Here is a 15681-nt window from a genome sequence, read left to right on the forward strand (position 1 = left end):
ACCAGAGAGTGTTCTGTCCAAGAACGGATGGAACTTTGCTGGTTTGTGTGCGTCTGTATCAGATAAGAGGAAATATCAGGAGGCACAGTTAAGATGGATTCCATTGCTTTGTCTTCTTCAGAGGAAGATGATTAGGGAATTTCTGGACTTAATTATTTCCCCCATTATTACCTTTCCAAGAATCTTCAACATGGAGCAGGCTAGGGCTTCCAAAGCACTAGACGTGTGGTGGTCTCAAACACAGACTCCCCCACACGTTTCTTTGTACCTGCCAGAAAATATTATTTTGTTCTTATTTCTTGACTTTTCTTCTCTCTTCCCACCCACCTTTATATAAGGATAGTTGTATAGAATTATTAAAATCAAAGCTCTTTGGAATATAATATTTAGAATAGATTTCAGTGATAACTTTCTTCCATTGTTTAAACTAGTATGAATTTACCTAGGTATGGTAAGATCCTTTCCAATGCTTGCAAGTTTCTTATGAAGTCTAAATTTCTCTGAAATGAAGAAGACTCAGTTTCTAGAAGAGTACTATCAGAAGGTAGATTATACATTCAACAAATGATTATTGATTTTGGGGGGAAGAAAAATGTCTGTTATACTTTTAAGATAGTACTGCTTAAAGCAAGGGGAATAGAGTAGATAGCTTTTTATTTGGGAGAGAAGAGTGTTTGTTAACTGATCATGTTGAAAATGTCAAAATAGTATAAAAGAGTATTACAAACAGCTCTTAAGTTTCTTGGGTTACCCTTTCCAAAATTATCCATGCATGTATTAGGTTAAACCATATGAACTTGCCGTTTTCATAGGTGAAAAACTATCAAGTATTGGCAATTTTATATAGTTCTACCTAATATAATCAAATATATATATATATTTACAATTGCATATATAATAATAGTTTACTTTTAGCAAGCACTTAGAATGTATTATCTTGGTTAGTCCTTGTAACTCCTTTGTAAAATCATACTATTATTTTCCCTAAATGAAAAAGTTGAGGTATAGGGAAGATTACTTTTCCAGAGTTCCACAGTTAGTAAGTGGAGAAGCCCAGATACACATCCAGAGAATTTGATGTTTGTCTGTGCTCTTAATTACTATAATGGGATCATCCTAAAAGTACTGTTTTACAATTTGTGAAGCACTGCATCTTGGACATTTTTCCATACTGGTACATACTTTTGTGCCGTAATTCTATGATCCACTGATAGACATTTAGAATATTTTCATTGGTTTGTTATAAACAGTTAACATCCTCTATCTTCATGCACCCATTTATTTTGCCAAATTGATTTCTAGAAATGGAACTTCTGGGTCAAAGGGTATGCACATCTTAAATTTTAATAGATATTTCCATAATACTTTCCAAAAACTTTGTGCCAGTTTCCACCACTGTGTGAATGCCTATTTTCCCATTCCCTTCTAGCAACAGATGTGATCAGTCATTTCAAAATATTCTAGTCACTACAATTTTTCCTTTATTGTATCTCTACCATTTCTATGTGTCCTCTTCAAAGGTTGAGGTTCTATTTCTGTATGGAAACATGGTGTCGAAGTGTGAAAAACCTCTAAAATACCTTATGAGGGAGATACTTGGGTTTTTTAATTTTTATTTAAGCATTAAAATTATTTATGGACATTTTCTTTCATAACTTAGAAATGTGTGTATTTTGAAATAGAGAACTGAGTTGAATTCTTATGGGTATTTGAATGATTGATCTTACATAGATGTCATTTTGTTTACCGTATTTACTAGTTTTCATTATTTGAGGATCTGAGTAGATTATAATTGAAATATTAAGCCTGAAATGATTTGAGGAAACACAGCAGCTTAAAATCTACTAGGGGACAAACAGAATTAGAGATTTCAGATTACAGATTTGTTGTCATCTAACACCTTCTATAAATATCATATAGATTCATTAGAATTTAGAGCATTATTACTTTAGATAAAGAAGCAGCTTTTTTATGTTTTGAGATATATTTTTCACATTTTATTTTGCTCACACTTCCATAAACAAATATGCCTCTTTTTTGTAAATGACTTAAACATAAATCTGAATTTTAGATGGATCTTTAAAATTTTCCAGAGATTTAAAGTCTGACACCTTGTCAACTATCTTCAGGGACCCCCTGTGAAATAAGTTGAATTGCACATTATGGGTTTATCTTCCCTCCTTCCCAAATCCCCCTTAAATGTTAGTAAAGGAGTGAAAATGACATAAATACACAAGAATAAAGAAGAGAGGAGAAATCAGCAATAAAATTATTTGGTAGTTTAAATGACAGTAAATTTCTCTCTGAAATATTCTGAAATAAAATGTTCAGATTTTCAACTAATGTTACCAGTGAAAATCAGGTTTACATGGAAAACAATGTATCTGCCTTTAGCATTGCAACAGTACCTATTTAGAGTATGTTGTTGAATTCCTATTTATGCATTTTTTCCTAAGAATTGTGGAGAGTATTGAAAAGAATAAATATAAGTTGTTTTTGAAATGTTTATTTGAACTTGTTTGTTTGACTTACCAGACTGTGCCATTATTTGGATTTTTGTTGAGATAAAATTCACATACCACACCTCATCATTTTAAAGCGTGCAAGTCAGTACAGTTGGCCCTCCATATCTGCTGGATTCCACATCCATGGATTCAACCAACCATGGATTGAAAATATTTGGGGTAAAAAATTCCAGAAAGTTCCAAAAAACAAAACTTGAATTTGCTAAGTGCTGGCAACTATTTACATAGCATTTACATTGTATTAGGTATTATAAGTAATCTAGTGGTGATTTAAAGTATGCAGGAGGTTGTGTGGAGGTTATATGCAAATGCTATGCCACTGTATATAAGGGACTTAAGCATCCACAGGTTCTGGTATCCATGGGAGGTCCTGGAACCAATATACCTAGGGACAACTGTATATTCACATAGCTGTGCAACCATCTGTCTCTATGGATTTACTTGTTCTAGGCATTCATATAAAAGGAATTATACAATATTTGGCCTTTTGTATCTAATTTCTTTGACTTAGCATAATGTTTTCAAGATCCATCCATATTGTAGCATGTATCAGTACTTCATTCCTATATATGGTTGAATAATATTCCATAAGTTGTTTTCTTTTCTTTTAACTATAATTGTACATTTGTCTATGTTTACCTGTCGATTTTTGCTTCTTTTATTTGATGGTCTTACTAAGTGCAAACACATTATGTCTTTTTGATGAATTGCTCCCTTTTGTCATTGTGAAATTGTTCTCATTTCTAATATTCCTTGTCTTAAAGTTTACTTTGATATTATTATAACTACACCAGCACTTCTTATGCTTAGTATTAGCATGATTTATCATTTCTCCATTCTTTTACTTCCAGCCTATCTGTGTCTTTATTTAAAGCTGGTTTCTTATGAGTAGCATGTAATTGAGCTTTGGATTTGTATCCAGTCTGAAAATTTATTTGGACTGTTTAGTCCATTTACATTTGATGCAATTATTACTATGATTAGATTTGAGTTTACCATCTTGCTATTTTCTGTTTGTCCCTCTGTTTTTTTGTTTCTCCTTTGTTGTCATCTTTTGAGTTAACCAAGTAGTGTTTTAGTATACCATTCTATATCCTCTTTTGGCTTTTTAACTATACCTCTTTTTTTTTTAATGGTTGCTTTACGGATCTGTTTAAAGGTACAATATGTATCCTTAACTAATTATACTCAATCTTGAATTAATGCCACTTCATATATCATGTAAAAACCTTTTAACTATATAATTCCATTATACAAATTCCTCCCATCCTTTGTGCTATTGTTGTCACCTATTTTACTTATGCATATGTTTTAACCTCCATAGTACACTGTACTATATCACTTGGTCATATATCTCTTAAAGAACTTATGAAAATAAAAACAGCTTTTTAATGTTTACCATTTCTAGTGCTCTTTCATTTTTCCTGTAAATTCATATTTCTTTCTAGTATCATTTTCCATCTGTCTATATGCAATTCATCAACTCCAGAATTACCAGAGTTTTAATTAAATAAACCTAAAGCTACTATTAATACATTTAAATATATTGGTAAATCTACCTTTAGTTGTGAGGCACAGCAATCCTTACTGATGTTGTAGTTTTTTTTAACATTTACAATCCTTCAAGGATAAAATTAAAGTTGGCTCTGAAAGAAAAATCTTTAACTGGCAGTCCTTTAAAGAAGTTAGCATAAAATAATAGATAAAACTTAGTTCTGAACATAGGTTACTTGAGTTTTCAAAGGACTTTGTGTCTTAATTAAAGGTAAAGAAAATTACGAGAGTATAAAGAGGAAAGTCCTGCTGACACAGGCTTTTCAACTTGCAGTAAGTTACTGCTTTTCAGAATTGACATTTATTTGGTTATTTGCTGTTCTTGTGTGTTGTGTTACTTGGTGGGTTGAAGCACTTACCCACTGTTTGGAGAAAGTGGCAGAAAATAGCCTTTTGAGCAAATCCCATCTGGTGGCAGCTTGGTGGGGATGAGTAATGCTGAGGAACAAGTCATCAAAGGATATTACCTTTCAGCTTTTCTCCCAAATTTATTTGGCTTAAAGCTAAGAATGACAGCAGGATCTTGATTTAAAATGTCCAAAGCCCATAATATGGCTCATTTTCACTATTTGGTCATTCATATAACTGATGATATTGGGTGACACTTGATGCATAATTGTACTACAAACGTTGATTGGATACCAGCTAAGTGCCATATATATAAAATATTCACAGGTACAAAATCCTTCCTTTCCAGTGAGTGAGAAAGAGGTTGTTGCGTTGCACTGAATACATGTGATGGTAAAGTAGAGAGTACAGCTAAAATACACAGGAGTTGGACCTAATCTAGACCTGGGGTGAGTCTGTGTTTGTAGCATTGGGGAAACAGGTTACCTGAGTTGAGTCTTAAAGGACTTAGTCGAGTGATGTGATGTAAGGATAGGACAGAGAGATTGGAGAAGGAGTTCCAGGAGGAGAGAATTAACTGTCTGGAACAAAGAGGAAAAAACATTCTGTGGCATGATCAATAGTTTGAGATAGGAAGAAAGGAATGAGAGATGAGAATGTGGGGAGAAGCTTTGGTATGCTCATGGTTGACTGTATTTGTCATGCTTAAATACTTGGACTTGGTCCTAGAGGTGGTTTTTAGCCACTGGAGCATTTTAAACAGGAAAACGGTATTATCAGATTACTTATTTTAGAAAGATCATACTCACAGCAGTGTGAAGAATATTAATACTGGAAATAGTTTCTTAGAAGGTTGATGAAGTCATCTTAGGCAGAAGATAATGGAAGTGAAAATATAGAAGGATGTAGATGATTTGGAAACTATTAAAGAGGTTAGAACTGATAAGAAGTGATAGATGGGATTAGAAGAAGAAAGGGTTGAGGATGACACCCAGTTTTCTGGATTAGGCATTGGAGGTGAATGGTATTACCATTCCTTTAAATGAGAAAGAGAAGAGGAGAAAGGCAGGAGTAATGATTTGAAACATGTTGAATTTAGGATACATACTTTATTAGGAAATTGAACAATGAGTCCTAGAATTTAAGAAAGTGTTCTTTTGGAGATAAAGACACGAGTGGTCATTAGCATAGGACAACCAGTATTGTCTTCACAACTCTCATAATCACACAACTAGAATTAGAACTCAAAGCCCACGATTATACATCATATCAGTCTATTTAGACATATTACTTCTATAAAGACTGTTGAAAAACGGATACTTAGAGGTGACAAAATTCTAGGGTGGAAGTTAATATGCAAGGTTGTCTGTATTCTGAAATAACTCAAAGGAATGAAAAGAAGGTGATAGAGGTGAGGGATGTGTTACTTCATAAATTCTGCTTGTTGACCAGCAGAGGGCAGGCAGTCTCACAGCTCAGTATTTTCTGCTCTGTGCTGCCCTTGAGGCCTAGAAGCTCAGGTCTTTCAAACATAGATTTTCAGTGATCTTATTACATTATTACACTAAGGCCAGGCATCCAGGACACTTTTATTTATCTTTGCTACCAAGACTTAGAAGATGTTTGATTTTTGTTCTGGAGCCAGATTTTCTTTCCACCCCCTGTGCCCTATGTCTAGTTCTTATTTTTGCTTAAAGTTTGAGACTTGAGTCATCCCTTAAGAGCTGCCATGGTGACATGGGGTTAGAATAAATCAAGTAGAGAGTCTGAGAAATATAAAGGATCTTTGCCTTTTAGAGGTTAAAATGCCCAACTCTTGTTCCTGGTCGACTGTTAAGATTCAGGGACACGTTTGTGTTTTCTTGGTCTTATGATTCAGGGACTAGAATGGAAGGAATGGACATCAGCTCCTGCAGACAGTACTGATAAGTGTGGTTGGTCCTCCACTGTTTGATCTGAGGAGCTTGTGAAAACCTTCCTGTCCCAGGATACATCCCTCATCCATTTGCCATGTGTCTGTAATGCCCATTAGTTTACTTTTTAGCTTTAAACATTCAAAGCTCAACTAAAATTTAAAAATTTCTCTAGGAAGGACAAGGTTAGTGTGGCAGGACAAATTATTTAAATTAGCTATGACTTATGAGAATAGGGCATTTAAACTAGGGGATGGAAAAAAAGATCTGGAACTAGGATTATACTGTTTCCTGTTTATAAACCTTCAATGCCTCCCAACTGACAAATGACATTTATAGACTGTATACTGTATGCCAGGCATTGTTCTCATTTAATCCTCAGGCCAACCCTGTGAGATAATTACAGTTACTGTCCCTATTTTGCAGATTAGGAAACTGAGGCACAGAGAAGTTAAGTAATTTGTCTGAGTTTCCTTATGGAGGAGACAATGTGTATTCACCACCATTCAGTCCCCCGGTATATCTTATGCTGCCAGAACAGTTCCTTTGCCCATAGTAGGCGCCTAGTAACCCAGGTAACTTTTGAATTGAATCAGTACATGGGCTAGCATGAACTAGTTAGTATAGCAGTAACATAATTTAAGGAAACATGGAAAAAGAAGTAGAGACACTTCTAAAAGTTTTACCTCACAGCACCTGCTCTATTAAGTTGGTGGGAAATGTGAATAATTGGTTATTTTTAATTACTTAGTGTCATTCTTAAAATGGTGTCATTGCTCTGAAATTGGTAACTGACAGTGTTCAAGTTTTCCTTATTAGAGCAAAAACATTTCTCAGAAGTTTCATTATAAAAATATGAAACTTTGTTTAGTGATATAATTGAACAAATTGAGGGCTAACTTAATTGACCTGGCAGTGTTGAAGAATGTTTACATTTAGGTTCGGTTACGCTTCCAAAAACATCTGTTGTACACTTAGTAAGTGAATTATTTCTTTCATCTTCACTGAATTCCATCTTCTATTTTACCCTCTATTCATCTAAGTGAAGAATTCAGATTAAGGAATATCTTCACGTAGAAAGTCGATTGGGAAAATCCTCTATTTCAGAAACAAATAGTACATTGTCCCAACAGGTTTTTTTTTTCTTCTTACAAATGGTCTCCTAACTACATTTGTGTTCTTTGGCACTGACAGTATAGTTTAACCAGAAATCAGCCCTAGGTGACTTTGGGCAAAGGACTTGGTGAGGAAGAAAATAAAAACTGATGGTGAAGGCAGGTTCGACCACCCGCTTTACCATGGATAATTGAGATATAGCTGATTATTCTGGTCAGGTCAGTATGAAGCTGAAAATTCAGATTGTGGATTTTTTCAAATCATAAGCATAGGAATAAAAATGCTATATATTTGTATCTAAGTTCAACAAAGATTAACTTCCCAAGCCAGTCACTATTTGGGGGAAGAGAATGCTGTCACCTTCATGAAGTTGTGAATTATAAAAGACATTTCTGTGGGATTACTGAATGTCCCTTGGGGGTTGTTTCATTTATAACATTGCCTCAGGCCTTCTGCTGCATCCTGTTGGAATGACCTCCTTTTCAACCCTGTGCTGGCAGCTGTGATGTGGCTCTTTCCCTGGGATCCTTCAGGCTTGTCACATGACAGACATGAACTGTGACCCCTTTGTTCCTTACCCAGATGGTTCGTTCTCCATAATTTTTTTCTATTTAACAATTTTGCCTTATCTTCTTTCCTCTTTTCCCTCTTCATTTCCCTTTGTATTTCCTACCTACACAAGACTTTTTTGGTAGCAGTTTAATTTTTTTTATTGAAGTAGGACATCAATGCAGAAAAGTACCCAAATCATGAGTAAGCTCACTGAATTTTCACAGCAGAGCACACCTATGCAGACAGTACTTAGGTCGAGAAAGAGAACATCGCCAGAATCCCAGAAAACCTCTACTATCCCCTTCTGGTTACCACTCTTCTCCCTTAAGGGGAATCATTATCCTGACTTCTATAGCTTTGCCTGTTTTAAACGTTATAGAAATGGAATCAAACCATATGTATTCCTTTGCATCTGGATCCTTTCATTTAATATTTTGTGACATTTGTCCATGTTACTCAGTTTGTTACTGCTGTGTAGTATTCCATTTGTATGAATAGTCCACAGTTTATTCTGCTCTTAATGGGCGTTTGGATCGTTTCTAGCTTAGGGCCATTATGAATAGTAGTGCTAAACATTCTCATACATGTCTTTTTATCAAAAGACATGACATATTTCTGGATATTTACGTAGAAATTAAATTGCCAAGATATAGTATGTCCAACTAGCCATTTAATTTAAATATTCATGTAAAACACTAAACGGGATTTTTGGCAAACTTGGTAGGAAAGATCTATAAACATATATAGATTCAGCTTTAGCATAATATATCTAATTTTTGGCTAAGAAAAATGCCTCTAGTTAAATATACTGTAGTTTTAAATAGATAACTCCTGTATACAGCAAAATTGCTGCTCAGTGCCTGGGACATTAACTTTCTTCCTAATTTGTCCTTTTATCCAGTGTTCCAAAGCTGAGTTGGTGGGCCCATTCTGTAAAAATCTTATGAGAATATTTTGATGGTGATAATTTACAAGAGTTAAGATTATATCTGTGTTACACCACCTCTAAGTTAGTCTTTTTGTCCTTTTTTTTTAAACATGGACTTTCCAAAATTTGCTTCATGGATGCTTTTGAATGAGTCTGACCTAATGAGTATAGAAGTGGGATTGTGATATCATATCCCTTCAAAAGTGAGTAGTATCTTTGAAGGACATTTTATTCGATTGTGAGGTAAAGTCGAATGTAAGAACTCCCAGTCATTCTGTGTACATGTATGGAATTAAGTTCACTTGTTTTGACCATAGGGTTTTGGAGACCTTAAAGGGGATTTCCTTACCCTCCATCAAACTAAAACAAAGCAAAAAAAAAAAAAAGAGAAAACCAGAAATGTAGAGGGAGTAATTAAAATTTGAAGGTTATAAAAAGATAGTAATGGAACCAGAAGATTCGCTTCCTGTGTTAGAGGAAGTCTTTTGGGTAGGGAAAGGAGGGTTGCCAACTCAATTGAGATGTTTTTGAAACAAAGTATAGTTAAAAAAAAAAAGAAAAGAATAAAGGATTCATTTTTGCCAAATTATTCTATATCTGAATTTTCTGTATTTTTATTTCTTCTTCCAAATCTTTTTTTTAAATAGTGGTGTATAGACATATTGATACTTAGGAAACTTAATATCTTAATACAGAAGTATTGGGTTTCATTCAGTTTTGAAAGACATTTAGAACTCGTGTTAGTTGTTATGTTTTAAACTGGTGTATTCAATTGAGAAAATATTGCTGATAATCCGTGTTGTTCTGTATACTTTGCTAAGCCATAGAAGGTATAGAAATGATAGTCCCTGTCCTCAGAAAGCTTACAATCTAGTGGGTATGTGCTGGTGGTGGTAGCGTATACAAATTACTATAATACGATGTAAGATAATTACCACAGTAAGAATTCTTACGGGGAAGGGGAGGGTAAGTAGACCCATTTGAAATGGGTCTTAAAGGATGAGTAGGTTAGCCTGGAATGGCCTTTCACTGATCTCTGCAATGGGAAGTAAGGCTGAAGAGAAGCCAGGTAATGAGTTTGTACCTGATATGATGTATAATATAGAACAGGCTAAGAGCATTCACTTTATTATTTTTTTTAACATCTTTATTGGAGTATAATTGCTTTACAATGGTGTGTTAGTTTCTGCTGGATAACAGAGTGAATCAGCTATACATATACATACATCCCCATATCTCCTCCCTCTTGTGTCTCCCTCCCACCCTCCCTATCCCACCCCTCTATGTGGACACAAAGCACCGAGCTGATCTCCCTGTGCTACGCGGCGAGCATTCTCTTTAGATCAAATTAAAAGTTGAGTCCCAGCTCAGTGTTGCTGTGTGACCTTAAACAGATTGCTTTAACCTGTCTAAGCTCAGTTTCCTCACTTGATAAATGAGGACAGCACCCATGTAACGTGCTGCAGTGTTGTATGAAAGAAAGATCATGTGTGGAAGGTGCTTAACGTAGCTCTCAAAGTATAATAAGTGCTCAGGTAGCTACTCTGGACAGAGGGGAACCATTGAAGGTTTTTGAACCATGGAGTGGTGGGATCTGAACCATGTGAGGCTTTCACTTTTACTTTTATAATTGACAAACAAAAGACCGCACACATTTAAAGTGTGTAATCTGCCAGGTTCTTACATATATACACACCTGTGAAATCATCGCCACAATCAGAATTATGACCACAGTCATCACTCCCGAAACTTTTGTCTAAGACCTTTAAAGAGGACAGTCTGCCCTGTGATGTGCAGCAAAGAACGGATTGAAGTGGAGAAGTCAGTTAAAAGGCTGTGGCCATGGTCCAGGTGAGAGAGAGTGACTGAGGCCATGAACTAGGTGTGCTGGCCATGGGCCTCCCCCAAGAGCCTGGGCTGCTGGAGGACAAGCTGCATCATGCTATTACCTCCAGCACCTACCTCAGGGGCCAGAGGCTAGCAGGCTCTTGCTGAATTGACAGGTTCTCTCTTTATGAAAGACTGCTTATTTTAAACTTGCTTCTCCCTTTACTTTGTATAGGGTTTAAAAGACAACCTTTTTGCTTCTGGGACATCCAGCCTGACAGCCACCAAACAGTTGCTTCGTCCAAGAATCACAAGAATCTGCCTCAGGGACCTGATCTTCTGTATGGAGCAGGAGAGGGAGATGAAGTATTCCCGAGCTCTGTACCTGGCCCTTCTGAAGTGACCATGGCCCTCTCCATCCAGATCCTTGCTACTTACTGCCAAAGAAGACATAAAGAGCGGTGTCACATGGTCCTGAGCTTTCGGTTTCTGGAAAATAATCACCGATAGGGAAGACCATTGTTTACAGTTATATACTTTTATTAACTCTTATGTATTCCATTAGGTTCTTAATGACTAGGAATCAGCTTCTAAAAATAGGTTGTGAAGTACGGTTTATTTACACAGAAGTAGGCATATGCCTACCTACGTGTTTAATTACAGCAAGGCTCTGTTTGTTACTCCCTCCTTCATTTGCCAAACTATTAATAGGTAAGGCGTCTTTCCCTAGTACAGCCTGCATTGAGATGCAGGGGGAAGAAAAGAAGGGTCACCACTTACCAGGAAACTATGTATTTCATCCTACATGGAACCTGACTCAAAGCATTAGGTTTTCTGGGCTGGAATCAGAAGTTGCTTAGCAAGTGATGACAGTTGCCTTCTGTGGTTGAAGGTGACAAGCCACAGGGTAAGGCCAGTGGTGGCTTTTGTCGGCTGAGTCCCATTGTTGTTAAAACATTGACAAATGGGGATAGTTTGTGCCTGAGGTTGCTGTTCCCTGGTTCACCTCACCACCAGCGATGGAGGGAAATGAAAACGGAATCATAAAACAGGAAATATGCTGTATACACCTAAGAGGGGTCAGTGGTCGAATTGGAACTCCGAACCAACCAGTACATGTTTTGTTGACAGGATAAAAATCACAGCCCAACCAAAAAGGAAAATGTATCAAACATTTTCAAATTACAGTATTTCAAAAGGAAGAAGTTATTCTTTGTTTTGTGTACTGCTTTAAATCTCAAGAAGGATAGTTTTATAAACTCTTTTAGTTACCCTAAGTTTTAAGCATCTTGTTGCATTAAAAAAAATCGTGATTGATGATTAGAAATTTTTAACAATGGGATTCCATTTTGGACTCTGTACTCAAAAGGTAAGGTCAGCATCTTACTCTTTGAGATCTTGGCTCTACATATATTATGAGAAGCATGTTATATATACTCGTCCGAGGAGGAAGCTGACATTTTGCAACGCAAACCCTCTTTTTTTTTTTTTAATTCCACTTTTGTGGTATGTAGCTGGTGAAAAATAATAGCTGTAGTTAGAATCACATACAGAAAGAATGCGTAAATCCTCCAAAGAAGGCTAAAGAAAAGAAAAAAAGGGAAAGCTGTGCTTCTTAGAAAAAGAATTCAGGGGAATAAAACCTCAAGTATGTTATTCTTCATCCTGTTCTTCCCATCGGGACTGTTATGGCCATATTCTATACTGTAGTAAGTTTCAAATTGGCCACATTTTCTGTTTCAGCGAGTTATTATGTAAAAATGCTATAAATTATGTGTATGTTAAAAGAGTCCTTTAAGAAGAGATCTATACCTAAAGTTGTTTTTGTATATTTAAATGCTTAGCTTTATTTTTTGGTAAAGTGCAGCACACTCCCATATTTGTGTGTAATCTTATTGATCAGATGTTTAAAATTATTTCAAATACTTCATTAAAATAATTATTTTATTATAAGAATAACTTTGCTCAGTCACTGACTTTGGAAATATCTCTGGAAGTCGGCCCCTGAAGCTGGGGGCAGGGCAGTAGATCTTTCTTGGCTGGGTTTGTTACTTTGGAGTGTGAGCATTTGGGTTCCAGAAGCTCACTTCAGATCCAAGTTCCTGTATCACTTTCTTTGAAATAGTTGTAAACTTGCATGGTATTTGACTCACAATGAAAGCTACACATATTCATTACAAAAGCTTCTCTTGCCCATCAAGGTTTTCTTACAAAGGTATTCTTTATCAAAATTTATCCTTAATATACATTTTTAAACTTTGTTTAAAAATCCTAAAGTATATCTTACACACAAAAGAACAAACACAGTGGACCCAAGGTATTCTTCCACTCAGTTTGCAAAATGATGGCCTTGGGGCCGATTTGATCTCTAAATGTGATCTCTGTAACTCACATGGTGCTGCCAATAGTTTAATTCACAAAAATATGTATTTCCACTTCTTTTGAAAAATTAGAAGATCTGGAGTCACTAGGTGTACCGTTTGTGTGACAGTCTGCTGGAGCCGACCAGTGGCTGTCCACTTCAGATGTGGGAGCGTAAGTTCACCTTCCCTTGCCTGATCCCTTTAAGCACTGAAGTGTGAGACTCTGCCTTCAATGTTGATCTTAAGTGATGAACACTAAAAGGGGAAAGTGCCAGAAATTCTCCATCTATTTACTGTTTTTTAAGCAATTTTATTGAGGCATGTTTTACATATAAAATTCACAATTTTATCCATTTAATTTTAATATGACCGATGGAACTTTTAAATTGTTTCCTCCTGAATATCTGTAAGATTCTTCTCCTCTTAAAAGAAGCAAAGTTTAACATTCTTGTAAAGCCTATATTTCTTTTTCTTTTTTTTTTATTGAATGAAAGATTCTTTAAATTCTCTAGCGCTTTAGTGCTTTACAATTTTCAAAAGTTTCACACACATGATTTCATATAATCCCATACTAACCCTTTTTTCCCTACTCCTGTAATGCCCCTCCCTCCTTCCCTCTCCCCACTGGTAACCACTAGTTTGTTCTCTATATCTATGAGTCTGCTTCTTTTTTGTTTTATTCACTAGTTTGTTGTATTTTTTAGATTCCACATATAAGTAATATAATACAAGTATTTGTCTGACTTATTTCACTTAGCGCAATGCCCTCCAAGTCCATCCATGTTACTGCAAATGGCAAAATTTCATTCTTTTTTATGGCTGAGTGGTATTCCGTTGTGTGTGTGTGTGTGTGTGTGTGTGTGTACCACATCTTCTTTATCCATTCATTTGTTGATGGAAATTTAGGTTTTTTCCATACTTGACAATTGTAAATAATGCTGCTATGAACGTTGGGGTGCATGTATCTTTTAAAATTTGTGTTTTTGGTTTTTTTGGATATATACCCAGGAGTGGAATTGCTGGGTCAAATGGTAGTTCTAGTTATAGTGTTTGGAGAAGCCTCTATACTTTTTTCTACAGTGGCTGCACCAATTTATTGGGTTGGCCAAAGAGTACTTTCGGTTTCTAAGTAAAAATAAAAGACACATTTTTCATTTTCACCAAGAACTTTATTGAACAACATATTCACCCTTTTGCTCCACTACCTTCTGCCATTTTTCAGGCAAGTTCAAAATTCCATCTTCCCCAAACCTTTTATCTTTTTGAGCAAAGAACTGTTCCAGGTGCTTTTTACAGTCTTCCAGGGAATTAAAATTTTTTCCATTAAGAGAATTCTGTAACGACCTAAATAAATGGAAATCCGAAGGTGCAACGTCTGGTGAATACGGCGGATGAATCAGAACTTCCCAGATAAGCTGTAACACTTCTTGCCTGGTCATCAAAGAAACGCGGTCTTGCGTTATCCTGATGGAAGATTATGCATTTTCTTTTGACTAATTCTGGATGCTTTTCATCAAATGCTGCTTTCAGTTGGTCTAATTGGGAGCAGTACTTGTCGGAATTAATCGTTTGGTTTTCCGGAAGGAGCTCATAATAGAGGACTCCCTTCCAATTCCACCATATTCACGACATCACCTTCTTTGGATGAAGACCGGCCTTTGGTGTGTTTGGTGGTTCATTTCGCTTGCCCCTCAATCTCTTCCATTCCACATTATTGTACAGTATCCACTTTTCATCACCTGTCGCAATTTGTTTTAAAAATGGAACGTCTTCACTACGTTTAAGTAGAGAATTGCATGCAGAAATACGGTTGAGGTTTTTTTCACTTAACTTACATAGAACCCAAACATCAAAGCGATTAACATAACCAAGCTGGTGCAAATGATTTTCAGTGCTTGATTTGGATATTTTGAGTCTGTCGACTATCTCCCGCGTGGTGTAATGTTGATTGTTCTCAGTTAATATCTCGATTTGATCGCTGTCAACTGGTCTGCCCAACCATGGAGCATCATCCAGCGAGAAATCTCCAGCACAAAACTTCGCAAACCACTTTTGACATGTTTGATCAGTCACAGCACCTTCTCCATATACTGCACAAATCATTTTTTTGCATTTCGGTTGCATTTTTACCTTTCTTGAAATAATAAAGAATAATATGCCGAAAATGTTGCTTTTTTTCTTCCATCTTCAATATTAAAATGCCTACACAAAAATTCGCTAATTTTGATGTCATTTTTTAAATGCACTGATATGACAGCTGTCACATACAGTCTAACAAAATTGTTTTGAATGAAGTTAAAGACAACTAAGTGCTACTAGAGCCATCTTATGAAAAACCAAATGAACCTTTTGGCCAACCCAATACATTCCCACCAACAGTGTACGAGGGGTCCCTTTTCTCCACATCCTCGCCAACATTTGTTACTTGTGGGTTTTTTGTTTCTTTGTTTTGTTTTTTGGATGATGGCCGTTCTGACAGGTGTAAAATGATATCTCATTGTGGTTTTGATTTGCATTTCCGTGATAACTAGTGATGTTGAGCATCTTTTCATATG

At 36.0% G+C, this 15681-nt stretch overlaps 1 protein-coding gene across 3 annotated transcripts in view; it reads left to right on the forward strand.

The window, feature by feature from the left end:
• TAF4B (TATA-box binding protein associated factor 4b) overlaps positions 1–15681 on the forward strand; it is a 155344-nt gene that overhangs the window by 100807 nt on the left and 38856 nt on the right. For 2 of the 3 annotated variants that reach the window (XM_019930473.3, XM_019930474.3), the window contains one exon: positions 10999–12390. The exons of the other annotated variant lie outside the window; for it this stretch is intronic. In XM_019930473.3, coding sequence (XP_019786032.1) covers positions 10999–11166 — 168 coding nt within the window. In that variant the 3' untranslated portion in view covers positions 11167–12390. Of the gene's footprint in view, positions 1–10998; positions 12391–15681 lie in introns of those variants that run through there. 3 annotated transcript variants of the gene reach the window in all.

This window comes from Tursiops truncatus, chromosome 13, assembly GCF_011762595.2.
Source record: "Tursiops truncatus isolate mTurTru1 chromosome 13, mTurTru1.mat.Y, whole genome shotgun sequence".
In the NCBI taxonomy this organism is placed as follows: Eukaryota; Metazoa; Chordata; class Mammalia; order Artiodactyla; family Delphinidae; genus Tursiops; species Tursiops truncatus.